This window comes from Phodopus roborovskii, unplaced genomic scaffold (genome assembly GCF_943737965.1).
Source record: "Phodopus roborovskii unplaced genomic scaffold, PHOROB, whole genome shotgun sequence".
NCBI classification, from domain to species: Eukaryota; Metazoa; Chordata; class Mammalia; order Rodentia; family Cricetidae; genus Phodopus; species Phodopus roborovskii.
In genome coordinates, this window is record NW_026126410.1 from 36,694,453 (window position 1) to 36,719,301 (window position 24,849).

Below are 24,849 nucleotides of genomic sequence, written 5' to 3' on the forward strand. Positions count from 1 at the left end.
CTCTGGGACCCAATTCTTAATCTTCTAAGAGACAGTCTACTTAAAATAGTATTAACTGGCATATAAATTCACTGCCCATTCCTCCAAAAGCAGATGAGGCCATCAAAAGATAATGTAACTCTCCATTCCAGGATCTCACCACTTACACATATCTCATAGGAAGACCACTAATGAACCCATCACCGCCATCCCCATAAAAAGAATAAAAATCAAAACCAAAACTACTATCTTAAAAAGTAACACTAGTTTACCATCAGAACTTTCATTGGACATATTCCTTTCCAGTGTCCTCTGACACAAAAGCATCTGCCTTATGGTGGCGTAGTTTGTACCTTCCAAAGGTATATGCTGGAGCCCCCAATGAAACACACTGTGTAACAGAACAATGAGTGAAGACTTGGGCTACTTCTCATTATCAGCAGCTAGTCTTCAGAACATCACAGTCCAGCTTGGCTCCAGCAGCCCAAGAGTTCCCCCAGATTGCCCTTGGAGACCCACACACCTAAGGGCCCCAGGAGGAGGCACTGATGTGCACCTATGTGGCCTCACATGGCTGTCCACAAGTGTCTCTCACAGACTCGTCTCCTCACACACTCTGACAGGGATATTATAGTGCCGATCATCCTCTGCTATGAGGGTCACCACAGGCCAGTCCTTGGGGGCGTCTGTGGGATAGACAGTGAGGAACTCTTCAGTGTTGTACTTGGACAGCCGGTACACCTGGATGGTGTATCGAACAGCATAGGCAAGAAGGAACATTTCAACCTGAGAAGGAAAAAGCAGATGAGTGTTCTGAGGAAAGCCACTGGGAAAGATGGGGCCTAACACCACGTTGCATCCATTACCCCAGACAATGAGTAGCAATGACTTAGTTGCAACCTTTCTCCTCCCCTTTGAGCCTAGTCAAGGGGAGGGGTAATGAAGAATTGAGAGCATATCTGATAAGGGACTTATACTCAGAACATGTAAAGAATGCTCCCAAATCAACAATTAAAACACCAGTTTAAAATTTAATAAAAAGGACTTGGAAGACATTGCTCCAAAGATACATGAATAGTCAATAACCACATTAAATCATAAGTCCATAGAGAAAAGCAAACCAAAGCCATAATGAGACAGTACTTCATATCCATAAGAATGTACATAATCAAAAAGACAGATGAGTGACTACTCCATGAATATAGCGTTTTTGCTGGGAGTGATAAAAACATGGGGACTGAAAATGTACTGTCAATTAATCACAGACTTTATATTCTCTGAACTTCATCTCAATTTTTAAAAGGCAGTGAAAGCATCATGAAGACAAGCAAAGATGGGACATGATAAACCGCTGCTGGGAATGTAAAATGGGGCAGGTATTTTCTTTCTTCTTTTGGCAATGCTACAGGGCCTTATGCATGCTATGCAAGTGTTCTGGCACTGAGCTACATTCCACATCTGTACAGTAGCTCCTCAAAAATGTCACAACATTACCATCTGCCCAAAACAATTCTGCTCTTGGACATATACCCAAGAGAAATACACACACACACACACACACACACACACACACACACACACAAAATGAGTCAATAAATATTCACAGCAAATAGAAAAACTACCCAAATACTCAAACTGATGAATGAGTAAAATATGATATTGTCATACCATGTCATATTACCTGGTAATAAAAAGGAATGAAGCACCAATATATTCTAAAACATTAAGACATTATGCTAAGTCAAAAAACCAGTCATAAAATTCCACACAGTATATGATTTCCATTACTAAGAATGTTCAGAATAGACAGATCTATAGACAGAAAGAAGATTATAACTACATAAGGTTAGAGGATAGAAGTCTCATGCTACTGGGCTTTGGGTTTCTTTATAGTTTCAACATGGTTGACAACCAGACTATCCTGGGGATTATAATGTTTTAAAAGGAAGAATTAATGGTGCTTAAGTTATATTTCAAAAGAAGCAATTGTTAAAAGAGGATTCACAATTGCAGCAGAGCATGCTGGGACTTTGAAAACACTAACTTCAGTCTAGCATGCAGACCAAATCCTACTAGACTCTTTGCCCCAAGGTCTTTGCTACAGTTCGGGAGACATAAGTGGGCTACATTCTGATTACAGTTATTTTAAGTAATCTTAAATATTTCTGGTCTAGCAGTTAAAAGACCACCAGTCTTTTGCTCTTTCTTACTCCTTTAGCAAAACAATGGAATAGGTTTCCATAGATGTCTACCTGCCAAAAAGACTCACAGAAACTCTATTTCTTGAAGTATCTGTCCTGATACTTGGGCCTTTCCAGATAAGTTAGGTACAGGAGTCTAAGTAGAAAGGTAGCAGGTTAGATTCAGAACTTTAATGTTACTTTAGTTGTTAGCTCGTGCTCCCTCTCCCTCCCTCCCTCCCTCCCTCTCGCTCTCTCTCTCTCTCTCTCTCTCTCACACACACACACACACACACACACACACACACACTCACAGTATTAACATCTTTTAGAGAAATACACAGAGTGAACACAATAAGATGACTTGACTTTTTGCTTAGGGGACACTACTGCACTAAGTATCTGCACAATACCCTAAATTTAGCCTCTATAAAAGACAGGAAATAGGACAGGCTCTATGGGCCACAGCAGCTAAGATTAAATAAATACCACAAATGGTTCTTCCTAGTGCTTTATAAAATATTTTAGCTTCCCAGAGAGTCAGAGAACTAATCTTATCCATCACTTTGCAAAAGCAATCCTGGGTCCGCATAAGGGTGGGAACTAACAAATTATGTTCACAAGTCTTTGGCATGCCTCCCTTACATAGGGAGAACTTCATTTCCCCTCCCTTGAGTAAGGAAATATATTTAGTGACTAGCTTCTAACAAATAAGGGGTAAGTGAGAGTGTGAACCTTCCTCCACACCATGAGCAGACCTACAGAGAAGGGCCTGTGCAGTGAGGAACTGAATCCTCCTTCTGACTACCAATGAAGAACTGAGGTTTCCTGCCAAAAAAGTCATTCGTGTAAGACATGCAAGTAAATCATCCCGCCCCAGTCAAGACTGTAGCCTTGAATGGCAGGAAATGCTGAAACAGAAGAACCTAGAGAAGCTGCTCCTGAACTGGCCTACAAACTGTGAGAGTCCATTTGATGGCTAACAGAGATAAAATACTCTCAAAAGGCACAACTCACCTGTTCAAGGCCACCAGTGTGTCCCACCTGGTTTAGGTGGTTCCTCAGTAGCTGTCCAGGGTCATTTGATGTGTCTCGAGCAAACAAGAGCACAGAAAAAAACGGGACATCCTTTCCCTTCTCTTTATCATCATAGAGTTCGATGGCTCTGTTTAACATTAGAAATTTTACAGCTTCATAGAGGCTATATTCCTCCTCTTCATTGGTGAACAATTCATCGCAAGCTATCTGCCTTGCTTCAGCAGTTTTCATTTCAGCCAGGCTTGCCCACTACAATAAGAAAAGTTGTCACAATCACAATTTGTGTTCTGAAAATCCCTGGCATACTTCTGCACCATGAGTACAAGATGATTTTCACAAGCAGGGGATGGTAAGACACATGTCAATGTGAACAACTTCCAGTTCTCACCTCACACAATGGGATTCTTCAGACTACATGAGCTTCTTCCCTGGTCAATGTGAAACACAAGTACAACACAGTAAGGGGAAGCACAGGGATATGAGGTGGAATGCTGACTCGCTAACTTCCCAAGCAAGGAGAACAACACCAACAGACAGACACCTGACAGAGTATGTGAGACCTAGGAAGCACAGATATATGCCTGCTACACATGAAAGAGGGTTTAGAAGTTACCCCAGAAATATGCAGCAAGCCTCTAAAATGGAAGACTGCCAAGGGAGACTGTGGGATCTCCTAAATACTGGTTCATTAAACCTACCCCTACAATGTCTTAAAAATATGTACCTAATGAATAAATTCAATCAGAAAGTCTCGACTCCTAAATAAAAATAAAGGCTTTCAGGTAATAAGAAAACTCTTTAAATGAAAATGAAAACATAGTAAATATGTGTATCGCTGTTACCATGAAAAAGAGATGTCACTATAAATACTAGTCCTTATGAATAAGCAATAATTAGCATTGCTTTCAAACATTAAACACTTGTCCAGATTTTATACTTGAGTGAAATTTTAACAATTATAACTATTCATAACTCTCTCCAATCTGTTTTCTTTTTTCTTTCTTTTTTTTTTTTTTTGTTTGGTTTTTTTTTTTTTTTTGTTTGTTTGTTTTTTCATGACATGGTTTTTCTGTGTAGCCCTGGTTATCCTGGAATTCACTCTGTAGACCAGGCTGGCCTGGAACTCAAAGAGATCTACTTGCCTCTGCCTCGTGAGTGCTGGAATTAAAGGTGTGCACCACCACCACCCTGTGCTGGCACAGATTATTAATGAGCAATTTTAATGTTACTGTAAAGTGGTATCACATACACATTCCCCCAAGGTAGGGTCTAGTTACAGTGGACATATATAATAAAACAAAACTAACAGTTTTAACAGACCCTAACAAATATGAAAAAGAAATTGCAATCCAGCAGCTGAGCTGCCAGACTCATCACTCCCTCTCTCACAGAGCTGCAGCCCATACTCACCACTCTACTAGGCCAATGGCTGGGTAGACACAGGCTTCTCACCCCTAAACACTACACACTACACTCTAACAGGCAAAGAGATAACTGTGCTCTGACAGTGCACTCTACCACAGAAAGGCAGAACTATGGACACCAGACCAAGTTCAGACAACTCTCAGGATGGTTTCAAAAGACAAGATACTATATCTACTTCCTGAAAAAGAGTTTTAACACATATGGGCAGGCTTAAAATCTAAGAGTAACTGGAAAGAACTCAAACACACAATGGTCACTGAGAATATGAATGTAGGTTAAAGGGCTGGAGAGAGAGCTCACAGTTAAGAGTACTTGCTGCTCTTGCAGCAGATGCCATGCTGGTGCTCACAACCATCTCTAACTTCAGCTCCAGGAACCCATGAGTACCCATATGCACATATAAGTATGCAAACACAAAATAAATCATTAAAAGGGGAATATGGCTAAATGATAACCCTGAAATTTATAAATATGGCAGAATAAAAATGTTATCTGAGATACATATATATAATCTCATCACCTCCAGGAACACAGAATGATGGTGTTTTACCATTTTACGAAAGACTTTATAGGAAGAATGTATGCCCTTTTAAAGTTTTATTTTTCAATGTGTGTGCATGTATATGTGTGTACATGTATAAGGGTGTATATGTGTGCACATGTGTAAGGGTGTATATGTATGCATGCACGCATGTGGAGCTTAGGGTCTGTCACTGATCAATTAGGCTAGCCTGGATAGATGGTCAGTGAGCTTCAGAGATAATCCTGTGGCCTGCTCTCCAATGATGGGATTACAATCATGTGCCACCCTATCTGGAATTTTTCCATGAGTGCTGGGATCAAACTCAGTTCCTGGACATACTGACTACACAATTTCCCCAGAACAGAATTATTTTGTCTGAAACCAGCACATTCTGGTTTTTATGAGAACCAAGAGACAAAAAGAACTTTCTTTCTTTATAAACTGCAAAATAACTATGAATAAAGAAATAAGCCTAGAGCACTGAGTCTTCTGGGGAAATGAAAGGGAAAGCTTTGCACCTATTAGACAGAAATTACACAGGTCAAACCTTCTTCCTCAGCAGGGCAAGGGACTCCTTAATTTTTTCAACCAGGTCCTCACTCTTCCCATCAAACTTTAGTCCAAGTTTCCATTGCTTGATCCAGCTATACTTGTTTATCAGCTTTTCTGGTAACTGGAATATCAAGAAACAGAGATAAAGAGGTGTCAATACTGCAAGATATCTATGACACAACCTAAAAGGGAGATACCACAAAGCCTTTACACAAAACCTACCTTAATTTCCAGAATTAAATCCTGCAATTATCCTATTGGTTCAGAATGGATAACTGAACCCCAAAGTCACAAATTCAGAAAGTATTGTCACAGACTGAATGCCTTTGGTTCAGATCCACAGGAGTGCAGCATGCAGGACACCAACCACAGGCAGGGACATAACATGCAAACATGAGGTTAAGCTGAGGAACGACCCACACTGGGTATTCACAGTAACCACCTTGGCTCTGGGCCCACCAGCAGCCTTACCACTCATTAGTACTCAGACAGGTAATTGTAGCCACAGAAGGCCCATGATCAAGTCAAAGCCTGCTCCTTCCCTGAGAAGACAGCAAAACCTAACTTCTGATTCTTAAAAACAACCCACTAAAAACATAAGACCTGTCAGTTAAGCAATATTAACACACACATTTAACCAACACCATAACTTGGAAAAGGTGAGTGGGGACTCATCAGCAATGGGAGGGTAAGGGAGCTGTACCTTCCTTACTATTGACAGAAGGACAAGTAACTGCTATGGTCCTCATTGTTCTTGTTCCACAGACTATTTCACTTGTCCCTACACATCAATAGAATCTGAAACGTGAAAGCCAGTTTGATGGATGACAGCATGGGAAAGTATTCCTTCCCAACAGTCCTGGGTGTGTCAGGATAAAAACCATAGACTTGGGCTGGGTATGGGCATGTCACTGCACTGCTAAGATTTCACCTCACCTCTATGGTCCAGTGAGATGGCTCAACAGACACACACACACTTAAAATTTTATAAGTAGAGATTTCATCCCTGGAGTCAAAAAAAAAAAAAAAAAAAAAAAAAAAAAGAAAAGGAAAGGAAAGAAAAGAAAAGAAAGGCACACCCCTGACAGTAATTCTGACTGTGCTCTCTGTCTGTGACAATCATGTGCAACTAGGATGGTTTCGTCTCTATAAAACTCAGAACCACAGTAACGGTGCTCTGCATCACTAAAGGGGGAAAGCCATGCAGTCACTCTTATCATGATAAATGACCTTCACCTAAAGCTGTAACAGGCCCACTCTTCCCACATTCTTGCAACACAGACAGGCAGTTTCTCAATTTAGTCTCATATTTATCACCAGAATCTACCATGCCCTCAAGTGGCAGCCAAGTGAAATTACAACTTGGCTCCAAGAACCTCAATCAGACAAAAAATACCTGGTAAGTGGAAGCCCAGAACTCTGTAATACTGGACAGTTACCTAAAAAGCAGGTACAACAGTCAACTCAGTTACTTCTGGGAGAAACAGGTTAATTTTCTCATTTCATTAACTCACTCACTAGTCAGTATGTTGATAAAGCGATTAATCAGTCCAGGGTATATACTTCCAGATGTGGGAAGCTTGGACAAAAGTAAAAACAAAAAAAAATTTTTAAATAAAAATAAAACATAGGAAAGGAACTAGTAGGTTAGAGGGCCAACAAGACAGCTCAGTGGGGAGAAAGCACTAGCCACATAAACCTGCTGCTGAGTCCAATCTCAGGGACCCACACAAATGGAGACGGTAAGCAAACTCCACAACGTTGTCCTCTGACCTCCACACACTGTGTGGAGGGGAGGCACAGGTGCCTGAGCACAAGCACGCACACACATTGAAAAAGAACAATGGAGTTGGACTTATTTATTGCAAAGAAGTAAACAGAACTTTAAATGCTTTCCTGGGTCACAATGGGGTCCACATAGATCACCATTCCTTTCTAGTAAGCACACAGGCCTGCCTTCTGTTGAAGTAAGAGATACAAGAAACAGACTGGCCAGGTGGTGGCAGCGGAGGCATTTAATACCAACAGAGACAATGTGAGTTTGAGGCCAGCCTGTCCTACAGAGCAAGTTTCAGGACAGCCAGGGCTACAAAGAAATTGTGTCTCAAAAAACCAAAAGAAAGTGACAGACCAAAGCAAAAAACGATGGTGTTTAAGAATCACTAGGTCACTTAAACACATCACTTGTGACTGACCTAGAGAATAGCCCGTTTTCGCTAACAAGTACCTTGATAACATGACAGTTGCAAGTATCTAAAGTATCATCCCCAAAGGAAATCACAAAGAGCTTTGGATCTTTCTCTAGCAAATGCTGTCACAGTGTTGCCCATTCAGAGATCTTTAAAAATACAGTATACTTTAAAACTAAAAAGCTTTGGCAGCCATCTCCAGGTTGTGGGTGGAGTCAGAAGGTCTTCCTGCAGTCAAGCAGGTTGGGTTCTGGACAGAAATAAGAACATCAAACATGAAGCCTAAGCAAGGATAAGAGAAAAGGGGACAGCTGTATGTCAAGAGGGGCAAGGAAGACACAGCTTAGCTCCTAACCAGGAAAACAGCAAGGTCAGAGAAGCTGAGCAGAATCAAAGGTCCCTTCCACAGGGTCATTTTCAATGGAGGACTGCTGAGCCCGGCTTCTCTCCTTTTGATGTCCTGGCATTGTGATGAGCGTTACACAGTCTGCTAATGGCAGCAGACAACTGCACACCTGCTCATTCCATGAATCTCCAGCAAAACCATTCACCTGTCTATCAACCCACCTCTCCTAGCACCTTGAACAGAGCTGGAGACCAGCGTTTCACTTGTGTTAGGAATAGCAAAATAAACTATTAAGAAAGGTCCAAACCACTTTAAGTTTCTGAGGGCACGAGAACGAAAAAGTCACTTCATCAGAGACTGAGCAGAACCAAACTCCAATCAGTGTGAACAGTGACTCTGCAGGCAAACTTTTGATGCTGTGGGAAAGAGGAAACCACACAGAGCCACTGGGAATTTAACAGCTATTTGTACATTACTCCAATTAATAAGGAAAACCACATGACAGCCACATCATTCCTACAAGGCACACATTTCAATACTGATCAATATCAAATGTAGCCTATTTATTCACCCTTTTGGGGGTGAGGGGATGCAGGTCTTGAGAAAATGCTGCACTATGTAGCCCAGGCTGGCCTAAAAAGGCACCATCCTTTTGCCTCACCATCAAAAGTGCTGGGATTACAGGTATGCACCACCCCACCTTGCTTACCTGACCTGTTTCAAATGTGGCATTTAGGATATTATGTGCATCAAAAGCTCTTACAAAGTATAAAAATTTAAAATCAATGTCAAATAAGCCCAGGAATCTAAAAAGCCTCACAAAGGTAAATGTGTTATAATTTAAGAAGAGCAGCATAAGACACCATTCGACAGGGTTCAAGCAGAGGGTTTTTTGTTTTTTTGTTTTTTTGTTTTTTTTAATAGGGTAAGAGATCATAAAAAGGGGAAAGGGAAGGGAGGAGACTGGCCTCTAGGGACAGGAGCAGAAGAAGAGAGAAGAAAGTGGGGGGGGGGGGGAAGAAGGAGAGAGAGAGGGAGAAGGAGGGGGAGAGAGGGATAGGAGATGGGCAGGGCCCTTTTAAAAGGGAACATAGTGAATGTGCACAGGTGGTGCTCTCAGTGGCTGCAGCTGAGGGCGTATCCTGTCAGAACCCCAAGGACAGGCCAGTACAGATGCCTGAATACTAATGTGTCATTTAAGCCTATAGTGACCCACATTCATTCCACTTACTCGTTGTGTTGAAAGCACAGTACATTCCTGTGTAAGAAGCCCGTAACAGGGACAAGTTAGTCAGCACACACTCATTCACTACACTTAATACAGATCAGTGCGATCAGTGCAACTGGCACTTTAACTTACTCCTAGGAAATGCTTATTGGTAAGTGTTAGATCACGCAGAAGTAACATCTTTGCCATGTTTTTATCAACCAGGCATGATGACTCACACCTGTAACTCCAGCACACAGAAGATTGAAGCAGAAGGATAACCACAAGTTCGAAGCCAGTCTGAGCTACAGAATTAAGCTCTCCCCACCTCCACATTCCAAAAAGCCCTTTATCTCATGTGTAAAGAAAAAACAGCAAAGCCATGCTAACTAATGCCAGGATTTATAAAATTTCCTTTTATAATCCACTACACAAAATGTCACTATGTGATGTTCTTTATAACGGGACACCTGGAGGCATATATCCCAAGGACACTCTACCAGGTGGCAGACTTAAAGCACTAAAGACAGCCAGGGCCAGGAAATGCCTCTCCATGTTAATGCCAACATTTCACCATGGGAATAGTACAAATTTTTTAACTGCACCTAAAATCCTGGCTAAATACTAAAGTCAAGTTGTTTCTATATGTTTTTTATGAATTCTAAACATCTAGTCTCTAATTTAGGTTAACTGTTTGTATTAAATTTAGCATTTTTTCTTCTGGAAAACATTGGTTATTTCTAGTCACTTTTTTAAATATACAAGATCACCTCAGACATGCAAAATTGAACAAATCCATACACTGAAATCATGCTGCATACAGCACCATCAGGCAGCATGAGCAGAAGAGATGTCTTCTCACAAGAACTCCCTGAAACATACCAGCATGAGCTCCGGGTCCTGCAGCCAGAGGGGCAGCTCCGCCAGCTGGCTCATGGCCTGGAACAGCGTAGCCCTCAGCGCACAGTAATTATCACCACGTACTCGCCTTATAGATGTAAATTTCTGAGAAACTTCCTCATAACCCTTGGAAGGAAACATCAAAAAGTTCAGATGGTGGTTACTGGCTTGAGAGCACAAGAAAAGTTCCACCCCTACAGAAACTGTCCTAAAGCAATGGGAAGTGGGAAAACAAGAGTAGCCCAGTCTTTCATGCAAGGCACTCCAATATCTGATTAGAATTCCATTTGAAAGCTCAGCATCTACAATAGGGGTTCTCAATCTTCTTAATGCTGTGACCCTTTAATACAGTTCCTCAAGCTGTGGTGACTCACAACCATAACATTATTTTGTTGCTACTTCATAGCTGTAATTTTTCTCCTTTTATGAATTATAATGTAAATATCTTATATGCAGCATACATGATATGTGACCCCCATGGAAGTCACAACCCACAGGTTGAGAACAAATGCAACAGACCTGACATACAAAATAAACTAATCATTCAGCACTAACCACCCTCAAAGCCCCTTCCTAAGCAACTGAGGGAGCACTTGCCACTCACTGGTTAATTAATCCCAAGTTTTGATAAAGACAACAGGAAAAGGAGGGAAAACCCGAAGTATTTCTATCATATACAAAATCCTGAGTTTCCTCTCTCTCTCTCTCTCTCTCTCTTCTCTCTCTCTCTCTCTCTCTCTCTCTCTCTCTCTCTCTCTCTCTCTCTCTGTGTGTGTGTGTGTGTGTGTGTGTGTGTATACATACACATACAAGCACATGTCACTTAGTGGTGGTAATACATTCTAAGAAAAAGTCACTAGGCAATGTCATCACTGTGGACAGATACATCAGAGTGCACTTACACAAACCTAGCTGGAATATCCTACTATATACTTGGACTATATAGGCTCTCACTGAGTATTAGCAGGGGAATTGTGCTAACAAGCCACAATGAAAAAAGAGATTAAGTCAAGTATGAGACAACAATACAATCTAGAGAAACAGTGAACATGAGATGTATAACATTGCTGCTGGTGTAACACAGACACTGTTCTACACAGAAGAGTGACACAGCTGACAAATGTGACCTCATGACTGGAAGTCCAGGTTTGTTTAAAACAGTATCAGGACAAAGTCTGACACCATAGCTACATCATGGGGGATACGAAAATTCCATCTCCATTAAAGTCTTACAGATCTGTACATGGAACATATCTATTACTTCAGAGATCAATCTAATTCATATGAAACTAAACACAGGTAATTAGGTAAATAAGGACTAACATAAAATCAAGAATCGAAGTTAACAGGCAATGATGTTAGCCAGTTTCCACCACAGCTCTCAGAGTTGTACCTCTAAATGGCTGCTTTGATCTGGTTACTGATAGATCACATCTTTCCCTGAAATAAATCCCAGACAAGAACGATGCTCTCCTAAGTTCCAAAATATGGTATAAATGGGTAACCTGAGTATCTTCAGCATTGGACTTTAATTTGCCAACTGTTGAAACAGGTCTTTGGAAGTGACTGAGACAGCAGAATAAAGTTACTAGTCAGTGAAGGCATTTTTGGGCAGATAAGAAAAGACTCATGGTTCAACTCAGCTTCCTGGGAGACAACTTGGAAGCCCTGGGTAGCTGATAATGCTGTCAGCACAGGGTCTCTAAAAGGGAAGTCTTTCACCTTGGGTGATACTAAGATCCGGGGTATTTTGTGATCTAGGATACAGATTTAGAAGAAATAGGGCTGCAGCTGGCACTTTCTCTCAGATTTCCAAGGGACCTGAGGTGAACCCTAAAAGATGAGTAATATTTTCTTTAAAAAACAAAACAAGAAAAAAAGCTATGAGGGAAACTAATTGAATTTTGAAAACTTTTAAAACCCTAAGCAAAAAAAACAAAAACAAAAACCCAAAGACTATATCTCTACCACATATGATTTTATCAAATAAGAGCTGGAGAAATAGCTCAGTGATTAAGAGTGCTGGCTGCTCTTCCAGAGGACCTGGGTTCAATTCTAAGCACCCATGTGGCAGTCCCAGGGGATCCGATGTATTCTCTGGCCTCTGCAGACACTGCACATATACACAAAAATAAATAATAAAAATAAAAATATTGGTCAATATTTCTAAAACACAAGAAATATATTCAAATTCAAAATGTAAATAACCCAAGGGGGAAAGTAACCAAAAGATACAACCTTAAATACTAGGTAGAAGTCTGACACTGCCAGTTTTGTAGCTAAGAATGGTGTTACAGTAGCAGTATCACATGGTTTACCCTCTTGATTAGGAACACTGTTGGATAGGGGTACATTCTGCAGGTAGAGCCCATAGGGTATGCTACATTTCCACTACAATCCCACTCTCCTGGAGACTGCATTAGTGTTGCCAGTATATGCAAAGAAACTAAGTGAAGATAGCTCCTGGCTTAAATGAAGAAAGACGTTCAAGACCCCTCTGCAAAGAAAATACAGGACAATTCTATACCCTAGGATTTAGACAGCATGTGTTCAAACACAGGAGGTATAGCATCACCTTGAGGCTTTTATAATATCAAGTTGAGGGCACCCCCAAATGTCTCAAAGAAAATCTCCATTGACTCAATTCTCAATAGCACTGCTATGTGTTATTTAAAGAAATTAAGTTACTGAAGAACTGATGTTGCTTCTATATTAATACTATGACTTCAAACAAGTCCTTATCTTTGCAGTCTGTTTCCTCATCTCTAAAATTAGAACTCCAATATTTACAGCATTGTCTTATTATAGCAGTTGTCTTAACCCATGTCTAAAAACATAATATGATATGTAACTTATGACAAATGGCTTGAAGAACACAAATAGGTGCATCTTGGCTGTACCTTTTTCATACATGTGGCTTTCTGAGTATTTCCCCTCCATTCTTTCTTGCAGTAGTCCATAATATCCATTTCAGGAGCCACACTTAACCTAGGTTCTGTTGAAGAATCAAAATGGGCAACAATATAAAAAATGAAACAAGTAATGAACCAAAGAATAATGGAAATAATGGTACTGCTTTACTGGGGATGGAAGGGAGTCCTTTCTTTCTCTAGTTTAAAATTTCCTGAATCCTACTACCGCCCATACCTCTAGTTCAGGCCACCACCATGCCACCTCCAGTAACCAGAGTGGTCTTTCAATGGGTCCCCCCTTGTCACCACACCCTCCAACCCATTCTCCACACAACAGCTAATCAGGTTGTAGCCGTTCTTATGCTCAGACTGTTGCAGGAGTTCCCCAGCTCATACTTGTCTGACCCATGGGTATCTATGAACACTTTTATAATTAAAAGCAAGCACATGAACCATGAGAAAATACTTCCACCATCTGTAACTTTTCATATCTATTAGGCAGAGGAAATACCTAACAAAAATTATACTTATATTTACCTAAAAACTACAATTCCCTAATAAGCCAAAAAATAACAGACCTCTCATTGTTGGCTAATCCACAGACTTTCTTTTATGTCCCCCAAAATTAGTACACCTCAGGGTTAAACAAATGTTACCAGATTTTTTTTTTAATGCCTTTAGATTCTCTTCTCTCCCAGCACTCTTCTCGTGTGTGTGTGTGTGTGTGTGTGTGTGTGTGTGTGTGTGTGTGTGTGTACTGAGGATTAAATCTGGGGCTTTAAATAAGATTTTCTTGATTTAACAGATGAGGTTTGATTTCTTGATATACACCTATGACAATGTACATGTTTGTTATGACAATTTATTTCAAAGGGAAAGTAGGCAAATTCTTGGGTTCTACTTGGTTTCTTTTTTTTTTTTAACTATTAAGGATATAGATATTAACAATTGTTTTAGGAGGAGAACCTAAAGTACTCCAGGACACAGAAACCCTGACTATCTTGTACATGAAATAAGTATTTCATTCGATTCTACATATATTCACTGAAATTGTAACTGTATAGAGCACTGTGCCAGAATTGGGAACATAAAGATAATGAAGACAAAGATGCTGCCCTGACTAGACTTCTACAGAAGGAGAAGAGACCACAAGCATTTACAAGCCAGTGTACGGCAGAAGCCAGAATGACCGAGAAGCACCAACATTTCTATAGTTGAGGGAAAGCAATTTGTTTGTTGTTTTTAAGTATATTATAAAACTGCCTATTCAAAACAAACAAACAAAAAACTAAAACAAACCATCAGTCATCATTTCTTAAAGAAAAATCAACTTTATACAGAAGGGGAAAATAATCCATGAACAGTCAGCACAGATGTATTTCTTTATGGACTACATCAAGGTTACGCTAGAAGTGAAGAGACCACAATTTCACTATTGTACAACCAATCCTTAAATAAAGGCCTTTCATCTTTGAAATTCAAGAAATAATTTTAAGAGGCTGCTCAGAGAAAAGAAGTACTCCCAAGTATCTGCCTTTCCACTCACCTCCTCCACAAACAGGAAGAATGGCTAACAGTCAGGACCCTTTCTAGGCCATAAGTTCTTGTCAGACATGGGTGTAAGCCTGGCCAGAAAGTATTCTACCAGCAGAGGAGGAGGCTTCTAGGCAGGAAGGTTACCTTCCTGCCTTCCTCTCTGCTGTCCTCACTCCTGACCCCTGGGCAGGGAAGGCTAGGGAATCCTAATATTTCGGGTCACAGGGTGGCTGGTCCAGAGGTCTTATAAAGGCAAAAAACCAAGTCAGAAGACTAGTCCTGTCTCCTGAATCAGAGGTCTGTATGAGGTAGGAGGCTTGGGAAAATGAAGTACTTTTACAGCTACAGTGTAATGTTACCTGAATTCCACTGGGCAACTATCTCTGAGAGGAGAGCAACAGTTCCCACAGGCTGACTAGACTAAGAGAAGGAGGCACAGGATGAGGCAACACCTGACCTCATCAGCTCACTGATTACAATACCCTCCTAACTGTAAACTACACAGGCTCCCATTGCTGCTTCCAGGAAGATTATTTTTATTGCCAAAAAAAAAAAAAAAAAAAAAAAAAAAAATTAAATAAGGGAAGTAAGAAACGAAAGTGGTAAGCAGACACTCAAATAACTAAGGCTTGGACCTTATGCATCACATAAGTGATGAATACAATAACCACACCTGAAAGAGTAAGAAACAAAACTGGGACTCTTCCAGGAAACTGGAACTCTTAAAAGACAGACTAAGATCAGAATCCCAAAATTCTTCTGCAAAAGGTCTGGTAGAAAATAACCTGGGTTTTGGGAGCATATAGTTTCTGTCACATTACTGCACTTGCATGAAAGCTACCAAGGACAAACAAACTGAAAAGACCCAATAAGTCTTTATTTACAAAGCCACATAGGAGGTCTAGAAAGCCTTTATGGAGCTAAGTTTGATGAAGTATCTTCACCAACAAAGAGAATGAGAGCACTCTTTGTCTCAGTCTGAGCTCCGTGGTGGAGGAAGCTATGCTGCTACAGCACACTGAGGAAGAGTGAGGACTCAGCAGGACTGAGCTATAAGGAGCACAGTCAGACTGAAGCTGCATGTCACAGCTTAACTAAAAGGCTTGGGTCTTTGTGGAGAACAATGCTGGCCAGAAGACAATCACAACAGAGCCCAGAAAGTGGAAGAGAAGAAGAGATTCTACAGCATAGGCAAACATGGGTAAGCACAGAAGAGCCTAATGCCCAAACAACACTGTGTCCTGAGTAATGGAGAGCAACACAACACAGACATGGAGACTGAGTACCCTACGCAGTTCTACGGAGAACCACTACAAAACATTTCTGCTACATGGGGAAGAACAGACCAGCTCTGGAGAAGATTCAGAAAACATCAAAACCTTATGTATCCTAATTAAATTATCACTTTTGTTAGCCGTAAATGAAATAGAAGCCAGTTCTCAAAGCAGCTAACACGTGAATGACACAATGAGAAAGCCAGCAGCATCCATACACACGCTATGCAGTCTCTACTCAGCCTCTGCACAGGCCTGCCTGCAATGGAAGGGCACCACTGGCCAGGGAGGCAGGAGGAGCACCAAGTCCACACCAGGAGCACTGGTGGGAGTGAGAAGAGCAACCCTAACAGAGCGGCCCAGACTATGGATAACCACAAAAGAACTGGTGCTACAAAGCACAAGGCCTTTTTACTGTAGTTAAATCAGATTCTTATGGCCTTCCTCAGACAAGGACCTGTGTATAGCTAACTTCTCAAAACATCATACAACTGAAAATGAAAAGTATATTCACACCCAAACTCTTCTAAGAATGTAAAGAAATAAACAGAGAGAAGACAGTCAACAGAGGCAAGGAAAAGTCTTCCCTAAATCTATCTCAGTAAATTGAGTAATTCATGTAGAAGGGACTACATGTATGCAAGGACTCCCTAGGAAAGACAGGCCACATTTCATGAAGGCAGATATACTAACCTACTGAATTTTCTATGAACAAAAAAATGTCTACAAACAAAACATTTCCAAACATACCTGATATCCCTCTTTCATGTATTAGCAATTCTTTCTCCTTTTCTATTTCATCTGCAGCACGGTACATGTCCTCCTCGCTGAAATCACACCAAAGTAGATATTTTCAAACTCTGTTCACTGACATTCCCCAATGTGTGATAACATACAGATGCTTATGAAATGCTTATAACACAGAAGCGTAACTGTTTTCATACATGGATGCCACAGTAATAAAATAGGGTCCTAGGATGCTCTACCTCTTCCACTTCAGAACTGCTCATTTAAATGGGACCATTCATATTTCACATGACTCCAAGGCAACCTAAATTAAAATTGACCAGCATGTACCTCCTGAAATGACACTCCTGAAATGATTCCACCAAGTTCCAAGAACAGAAATCATGATAATAAAAGCATTTACAACAGGAATGTCGACTTTCATAATGTTACAAGCAATTCTAAAAGCAACTACTCTAAAAACAGGATCATTATTACAATCCCCTAAGCTAAAAATTCTCAAGGCCTCTGCTGTTCCCTAACCAGCAATCAACCAACCACCCAGATGCTGCTATGTTCCCACAAGCTTTAACTTCTTTAAGAATGCAGCCACTTTCAGAGAACTATTAGTATTAGGAAGGGGGAAAATTCTAGACAAAGATAATGAGTAGGGGCTACCACTTTGACAATGTCTCCCTTCCCTTAAATATTCAGAGGCTTGGCTAGATCTGCTCAGCACATTACAGCTTTAATGTTAATCCCAGGGCCTCAAAAATACTATTAACCCAAAATAACAATAAAGGGAACAGAACACAAACCATCTTGGCTGAAAGCAAAGTATGTGTATATGAAACACCAGTAAGAAGCAGAGGGGCAAACTGTGCAGGCAGGGAAGCCCGAGGTTGCTAGAGGGGCAGCAGCTAGGCAATAAAAGCTAGTAAGCCAGGAGGAAGTCTAAGGTTCTAAGAAACTAAAAGAAGCAAGTCCATATGAAGGAATAGCAACACACTGAGCATAAAAATCAGGAGATTCCCCATGACAGTGCCCCATGCTCACAGAAGCCTGGGAGAGAGGAGTTTCAAACACAATGGAATCCAGGAAGAGGTGCCAGGCTCAAACAGAAGGAACCAAGTAAGTCAGCAGGGTACTTCTGCTTCTAATCTCTATCTGTGGGCATGGCCTGGCAGACAGAGCTGAGAGACAGAACAGCAGATCAGGACAGATGCAGAAGGGTGCCAGAGAGTGGAGTGCAGTGGGAATCTAATCAGAACCTTATGCAATCATCCAGTGTTTCCCAACTGAGAGGGAACAAATGTCTAAATCTGCACCTTGTAGATGTGGTGGTACATGCTTGTAATCCCAGTACTTAAATCAAGAAGCTGTGGCAGGAGATCTTGAAGTCAAGGCCAGCCTGGAGTATAGAAAGACCTTGTCATTAATATATTTATCAGTCATATATATGACTATTCATGTATCTATAAGATATATATGTGTAAATACACACACACATGCACACACCCACCATATCCACCATATCCCGCCAGCATGGATTTGATTATTCCTCTAGGTACTGTCCAGAACTCAGTCCAACAGTGCCACAAGCACTCTGCACTTTTACACCTGTATCTTACTATAGGTGTTCTCATCCCAACAGCTTCAGAATCCTCATCTGTCTCTTTGCTACCACATCCTGACACTTGCTGTATGGCCCTGCCCTCTACAGAGAGCAACAGTTACTGTGGGCACCAAGCCAGACTGGCAGGGCTTAGCTACCATTTATTCCAGCCCTTATTACCTCTATGTACAGCAGTTACTAGAGTATTTACTTCAAAGGACTCTTGTTTAAAGAAAAAAAACAAACTTAAAATAATGAGTACTCAAAAAAGTTAGCTACTATCAATCTTCAATATCCATTGACAAGGAAGAATACTTATAAATGATTTTTCCCGGTGATCCTTTCTTAACCTTGTTTTTTCCCTAGTGTATATGTATGCATATGAGTTAGCAGTGTGATGGTAAGAGAGCAAGTATCATGCTCCAGTGACATTTCAAGCAAACAGCATGATGTCACCCACAGAGGTTGTGCCAAAGTTAAAAGCCAACAGATGCATGGGAACAACAGATCAAAGGCCAAAAATAAAATATGACCACATGTTCTCATTCTTTTCTCATAAATGTAATAACATCTTTCTGTTATAGCTATCAGAGAAATCCTGATTCTCTAAAACAGTCATTGAAACAAATCACTTTCTTAATATATTTAAATTCTCAGAAGCTGCCTTTGGACAACACTTCCCCAATCTTGCCCTCAGCTTTCTCAGCTTCAATGAGAAGGCTGGTAAGATCTGTATGTTCTGCGGTTCCTCTTCCAGCTAACTTCTAACCGCCTATCATACATTTGCATTTCAGGCAAATTCTGTGGCTAGCCTGCATGAACTCCCCCCCCCCCCCCGTCTCTGTTCTTAATTTACAAAATAACCAAAAACATAATCACAACCCCAAGGCCCAGAGGGGGCAATCCAAAGAAGCATTTTACAAATACAAATTCCTACAAGGACCAATAGGAGAACTAAAAGAAATGAACCGCAGAACAGACAGGAGAGCTGAGTGCAAAGGGACGGCAAAAGGGTGCAGGAATTGGTGGCAGTAAAAGGCAGTGGTTCAGGACACAGTCCTAACAAGAGGAGCAAAGTGGAAGCTGCTCAAGAGCCCACAGCATCTACAACTGCTTCAGCAACTGGGCAGGCAGTTCACCCAGATCCTTGCAACAGCATTTTTGAATTTCCTTGGCCACCAAAGGCAAGCTGTAATGAGGACCTTTAGGAAGCTGTGTTTCCTTGGAGAACAGGTATATGTCGATTTTAAGGAATGAAGATCAACCCAGTCAGAAAAGAAAGCATGTAAAGGCCGGGATGAAATGCCCACCCCCCTGAGGGCGATGAGGAAAAAAGAGCACTTGCCCAAGATGCCCCAGTCTCTGGAGCTCACTCCCTAGAACAGCAAATAACAAAATCAAATGGCTCCACTGAGACACTCTGTGCTGCAGCTGAAGCTCAGGGGCTTTGTCCTCTGCATTAGAACAAAACATGGTTTTCATGTTTTAAGAGTCAAACTATTACACTGAAGACAACTACAAAAGGAAATAATATTTAAAGCTGGCAATGTGAAGCAGGCAGAGGTCTGGGTTTTTTGTCTTGTCTTTTTTTTTTTTTTTAATGGGAAGGGATAATGAAACAATTCAAGGAAAAGGGATATTAAGATAAAGTCATTAATGATGACAGCTCTAAAAGGATGGCAACTTTTACTGGTAAAGAACAGAAGCCACAAACCCCACAGGTTCAGATGGTTACCACAGCAAAAACTTCACTCCCATAAAACATGACAGCTATAAAACAGTAAAGAGAAAAATGACTGAATGTCTAGACATGCTAGTTACATTTAAACTGTAGTTTAATTGTTACATTTAAAACCAAAGCGATAGTAATTCCTAACTAGAAATTTCCTAGTTTAGCACATGGCATTATTTGAAAGTATATGTTTTCAAGTTCCATTAAATACTATTTACACATTTTCTCATGAACTAAACTATTTAAAGATTTTGTGTGTGTGTGTGTGTGTGTGTGTGTGTGTGTGTAAGAGAGAGAGAGAAAGAATGTGAGATAAGAGGGAGTTGAGACAGGCTCTCTCACAGCTGGAGCAGGCTTTAAACTCCTGAGCATCCTACCCCTCTACCTTCAGAGTACTGGCATTACAGGAATGGACCACTAAATGCAGCTAAGACTTGTTTATAAATGCTCACTGGTACAGACAAAATTATATTTCCAAGAAAACAGCAAACTAACAGCAAAGCTCAGTGAAGCAGATCTCTGTGAAGCCGTATTTTCAATTCCTGATTCAAGACATGAAATGACAACAGTCAATTCTAATTTATATACACAACCTACAAGTCAATATTTTTGTTTTAAAAAGATTCTAAAATGGATGCTTTCCTTTAGAAGAAAAAGATGTATTTAAGATCTTACTATTTTATGTGTATAAAATAGTAAGGCACTCACATGCACTAAATGCAAGTGTGTGCCTGGTACCTGAGGCCAAGAGAGGGTCCTGGATACCCTGACACTAGAGGTACAGATAGTTGTAAGTTACACTGTGTGAGTGCTGGGAACCTAAACCAGGTCCTATATAAGAGCAGCAAGTACTCTTAATCACTAGCCATTTTTCCAGCCCCCAAAATAGTTATCTAAGAGTATGTATTTCTATTCAGTTCTAAATTGGAGCCCTGCTGTTCATACATAACCTGGTCTGTCCTAGAAGACTAATGGCTCAGGCAGTGTTGCTGAGACAGAGTCAACCAGTCAACATGTCTTCCCACACAGACACAGGAAAAGTAAAGACCACTCAACCTCGCCTTTTTCCACTGTTCAGTGACTGCAGAAAGGGATAAACAACACAGCAAACGCAGGAAAGTACCAGCACCTAGGCCAAAATTCCACCCACTTCTGTAGTGGACTTTCCACATCCATCTCATGCTTTTCCACGTGACTTCCAAAACTGCAGAAGGACAACACAGCCGAATCAACAGTGAGGTTTGGAGACATCATAGAGAATTCCTGATGTAGGTGTAGGTTCTACTTCTGGTGAGGAAAGGGAAGGGGATCCACTACTACCCCACCACTATTCTTACCCTGCTCCCTGAGAACTAGACTTGGCAAGGTAAGAAAACATACATCATAACAGTGGGCTTGGCAATCCCTGAAAACAGCTTAACACTTGTAAGGCAGGGTATGTGTGTGCTTACAGACACTGTAGGAATCCATACCTTAGAGTGGAAACACAGTTTGCTTCACAGACTACTGGTATACCTCCACGAATAGCCCACACACTATGAATCCCAGATTCAACTCCAGTTTCATAATCAAGTAGACTGAGAGGGTGTGTGGGGCAGTCTGTGAATTCCTTAACCACTTCTCATTTGGGTACACCCTTGAAAAAAAGAGTGTGATATAACTGTCTAAGGATACTGTACAGATAGAGCAGGAATCAAACAAGAGAGGATGGGCAAGCATAAGACAGAGTAACATGAGCAGCCAGGGAGCTTGCAGAAGGTCAATTAATCTGGTCTTCAAAAGAGACCCCAAGTTTTCCTGCGAGCCATCTTGGGGTTTGTTCAGCCAGCAGTGTATACATGTGGTTTATGTGCCCCTCTCCCCCAGTCTTTCCCTTGTGAAATGCAGTGAGTTTATTAGACAGAAATCAGAGCAGCCTGTGCACTGGAGCCATTCATCACACCCTTCAGCTACAGGAGATTGGCTAAAGTTTGTATTCATAATTAATTTTCCCTCAAATGTGGTAAAAAATGACTACATAAAGTATCTCAAATCATATCTACTCTTACTGTGTTCCTATTTTAAGGTGCAAACATTTTTTTCAGTGATTCCAGTGGAAAGAAAGATCTTTCCAAAACAGATTTTTAAAGCATATTCTTCACAATATTAATCTAAATTTACACTCAAACTACAAGGCTGTATCTATCACTTATGCACCTATTATACTGTAAACTATAAAATGTTTCTATGATACATGACCCTAAGAAAGCCTCACAAAGAAAATCAGCCCAATTAACTACTTGGATAATGCTGATTCAGAAAGCTAAACTAGCTAGTGGTGTGATGTTGAAACAGTAACTTTTAGTTACACTAACCTCATTTCCCACCTGATGAAGACTCAAAGAAGAATGGGATAATTAAAGGCAACATGGGCAGTAAGAAAAGAATTTAAGCCAATAAAACCATAACTACAAACATGGGGGGGATGGTAAAATTTGCTGTCCTTATAAATCATGCCTCTGTCCAGTGCTGCTGAGTCAGGAAGAAAAGGGGGGGGGGGGCTCTCACCAAGCATCAGGAAACTTGGTCTTGAAATCCCCTACCTGTGTCTCCCTCAACAAGCTGTGCCTGTAGAACTTGCAACTATTTCCTCAAGTGTAAGATGACAAACCTAGGCTTTCAGCTTAAGAACTATTACCAGTACTCCTTCCTCTGAGGTCTATTTTCCAAGGTGTTTGTGAGAACCACACCAGAAAACCTACCAAAAGCCTATGTGTACTTCTGAGAATGTGGTTCTCAAACGTTCAGGTGTCTTGCAAGCCACATGAAACTGCTGAGGACTGAACAGGTCAGGCATCTAGGGAAGGGCTCAGGACAGGAGGAAGATGGGAAGTAGGAGCAGCTGGGAACCAACTTGGGCCAGGGAGCAGGAAGCAGAGGCAAGAGATACCCTAGGTCTCTAACCTATGCAACCTCAACTTGGTAGCCATAAATCTGACCAACTCACCCACAGACCTATATATGGAATTCAATGTAAAGAAAAATAAGGGCCCCTATTTAGGAACCAGGATATTTCATGCAAAAGCCAGGGTATCTTGATTCATTAGCCTCAGAAGATCCAGCAACTACTCCTGGAGCTTAGAGAAAGCTGACCCAAAAAAGAGCTAAAAGCTCTCCAAGTCCCAAAGCTAACTGCCAATGTCACTAACTCTTAAAATGCCAGCCTAGCTGGCAGCACTCCGAGAGAAAGTTAAGGCCTCCTACCCTAAATCTTCCCTCAGTAACCAATTAGCTTATTACACGAATCATTACCACCACACTTGGGTGCTCAGTAAAGAAAAGCAACAGAAGCCCACCGAAATGCACTACCCAAATGAGCTATTCCATTAACAAGGCTTCAAAAGACCCCTTTTTAGGAGATTCAAAGAACGCTGAAGGACTATTTAGACCTACCTTACAATTTAAATTTCAGGTCAATAGAAAATTAGTCTGGGGCTGAAGAGATGGCTCCGTGGTTCGGTTCCCAGCACTCACATGGTGGCTCACAACCATTTGTAAGTCCTGGGGTTCAAGTCCCTCCTCCGACCTCCTCAGGCACCAGGCACTTACGAGGTACACAGACACACATGCAGGCAAAACACTCCTACACATAAAACAAATCAATCGGTCAAAAAGAAAAATTAAATAAAGGAAGTCAGTCAAATTGGCTGGCTGAGCTTTTGATCTTGTAAGCCCAAAGGCATATGTAACCGTGCCACGAACTCTGAGGTGCAAACAGCTCCAGACCACGCAAAATGTAAGCGCTTCTGACTTAGGCCAACAAGGAACTGCTCTAAAACCGCACTAATTTGTGTGTGTGTGTGTGTGTGTGTGTGTGTGTGTGTGTGTGTGTGTGTGTGTGTGTGTTTGTGTGTAAAAAGCAATGGCCGGACGACACCGCGCCAGGCTCTGCAGAGGGGCTAGCCTGTTGCCAAAGTCTGTCCAACAGGTGCAAGCAACACTCTTCCCAGAGCAAAGGCGTAGCGAGGTAGGCAGGTCTGGCGGTGACAGGGGCGACCTCACTTCCTCCGAGCTAGGTAGGAGGAAAGAGCTAAGGGAGTGAGTCGGTCATGAACTAAGACTCTTCGGATCTCTTCCCCGAATTCCCAGAGCTTTTCTAACCTTAGGGACCGACAGCTGTCAAAGCCGGAGCAGGGCGGCCTGGGTGACCCAGCTCCAAACTCCGACTCCGTCCTACTCGCCCCCCACGGCTCGCCGCGCCCGCGCCGCCCCGCCCCGCGCACTCACTGCTCGGCCGGGCACCGCATCGCGGCCCGGGGCTGCGCGCTGCTCGTCACCTTCCCGCCGTCCCGCGCCGCGGCCCCCGCCTCCCGCGCCGGCGTCTCGGCGCAGCTCGCTCCGGGCCACGCTCCAGGCTGAGGCATGGTTCCCCGACTCATGGGCGGCCACGCCGGGCCCTGCGGTCCGGCCGTCGGGAGCCGTGGCTACGTTGCGCTGGCCCGCGCCTCGCGAGGTGGCTCCGCACGGCGCTTCCGGTAGCGTCGCAGCGGCCCCGCCCCGCGCCCTTTGGCCCGCGGCGAGGGGGCGTGGCGGGAGAGAGGTGTCCGGAGGCGGGGTACGCTTGCGCAGAACTGCCCGAATCGCGGAGCCCGAGTTGGCCTGCGCCACACGTCCGCTGCTCACGTTCGGATAGCGCTCGCGGACGCGTCCCCCTCGCCTGGGATAAGCAGGCGGGA

The 24,849-nt window shown here is 42.0% G+C and overlaps 1 protein-coding gene across 4 annotated transcripts; it reads right to left on the bottom strand.

Moving 5' to 3' along the window:
- Positions 1–24,600, bottom strand: Otulin (OTU deubiquitinase with linear linkage specificity). 4 transcript variants are annotated; one of them, XM_051182593.1, is made up of 7 exons: positions 24,401–24,600; positions 16,812–16,888; positions 13,240–13,334; positions 10,322–10,465; positions 5,693–5,818; positions 3,177–3,446; positions 1–765 (listed from the first exon to the last, which is right to left on the bottom strand). In XM_051182593.1, the coding sequence occupies exons 1-7, from the start codon at positions 24,550–24,552 to the stop codon at positions 571–573; spliced, it is 1,059 nt and encodes a 352-aa protein (XP_051038550.1). In that variant the 5' UTR covers positions 24,553–24,600; the 3' UTR covers positions 1–570. The 4 variants fall into 4 exon arrangements, with proteins under 4 accessions (XP_051038550.1, XP_051038553.1, XP_051038552.1 ...); XM_051182596.1 differs by lacking the exon at positions 24,401–24,600 and adding an exon at positions 23,567–23,585; XM_051182595.1 differs by lacking the exon at positions 24,401–24,600 and adding an exon at positions 18,116–18,184.
- Positions 24,601–24,849: the final 249 nt, after the last annotated feature.

Coding starts and splice junctions, on each gene's coding strand:
- Otulin (XM_051182593.1), bottom strand. CDS start 24,552: ATGAGTCGGGGAACCATGCCTCAGCCTGGAGCGTGGCCCGGAGCGAGC. Junction 16,889..24,400: donor ATGCGGTGCCCGGCCGAGCA/GTGAGTGCGCGG, acceptor GTGTGATTTCAG/CGAGGAGGACATGTACCGTG. Junction 13,335..16,811: donor ACATGAAAGAGGGATATCAG/GTATGTTTGGAA, acceptor ATTCTTCAACAG/AACCTAGGTTAAGTGTGGCT.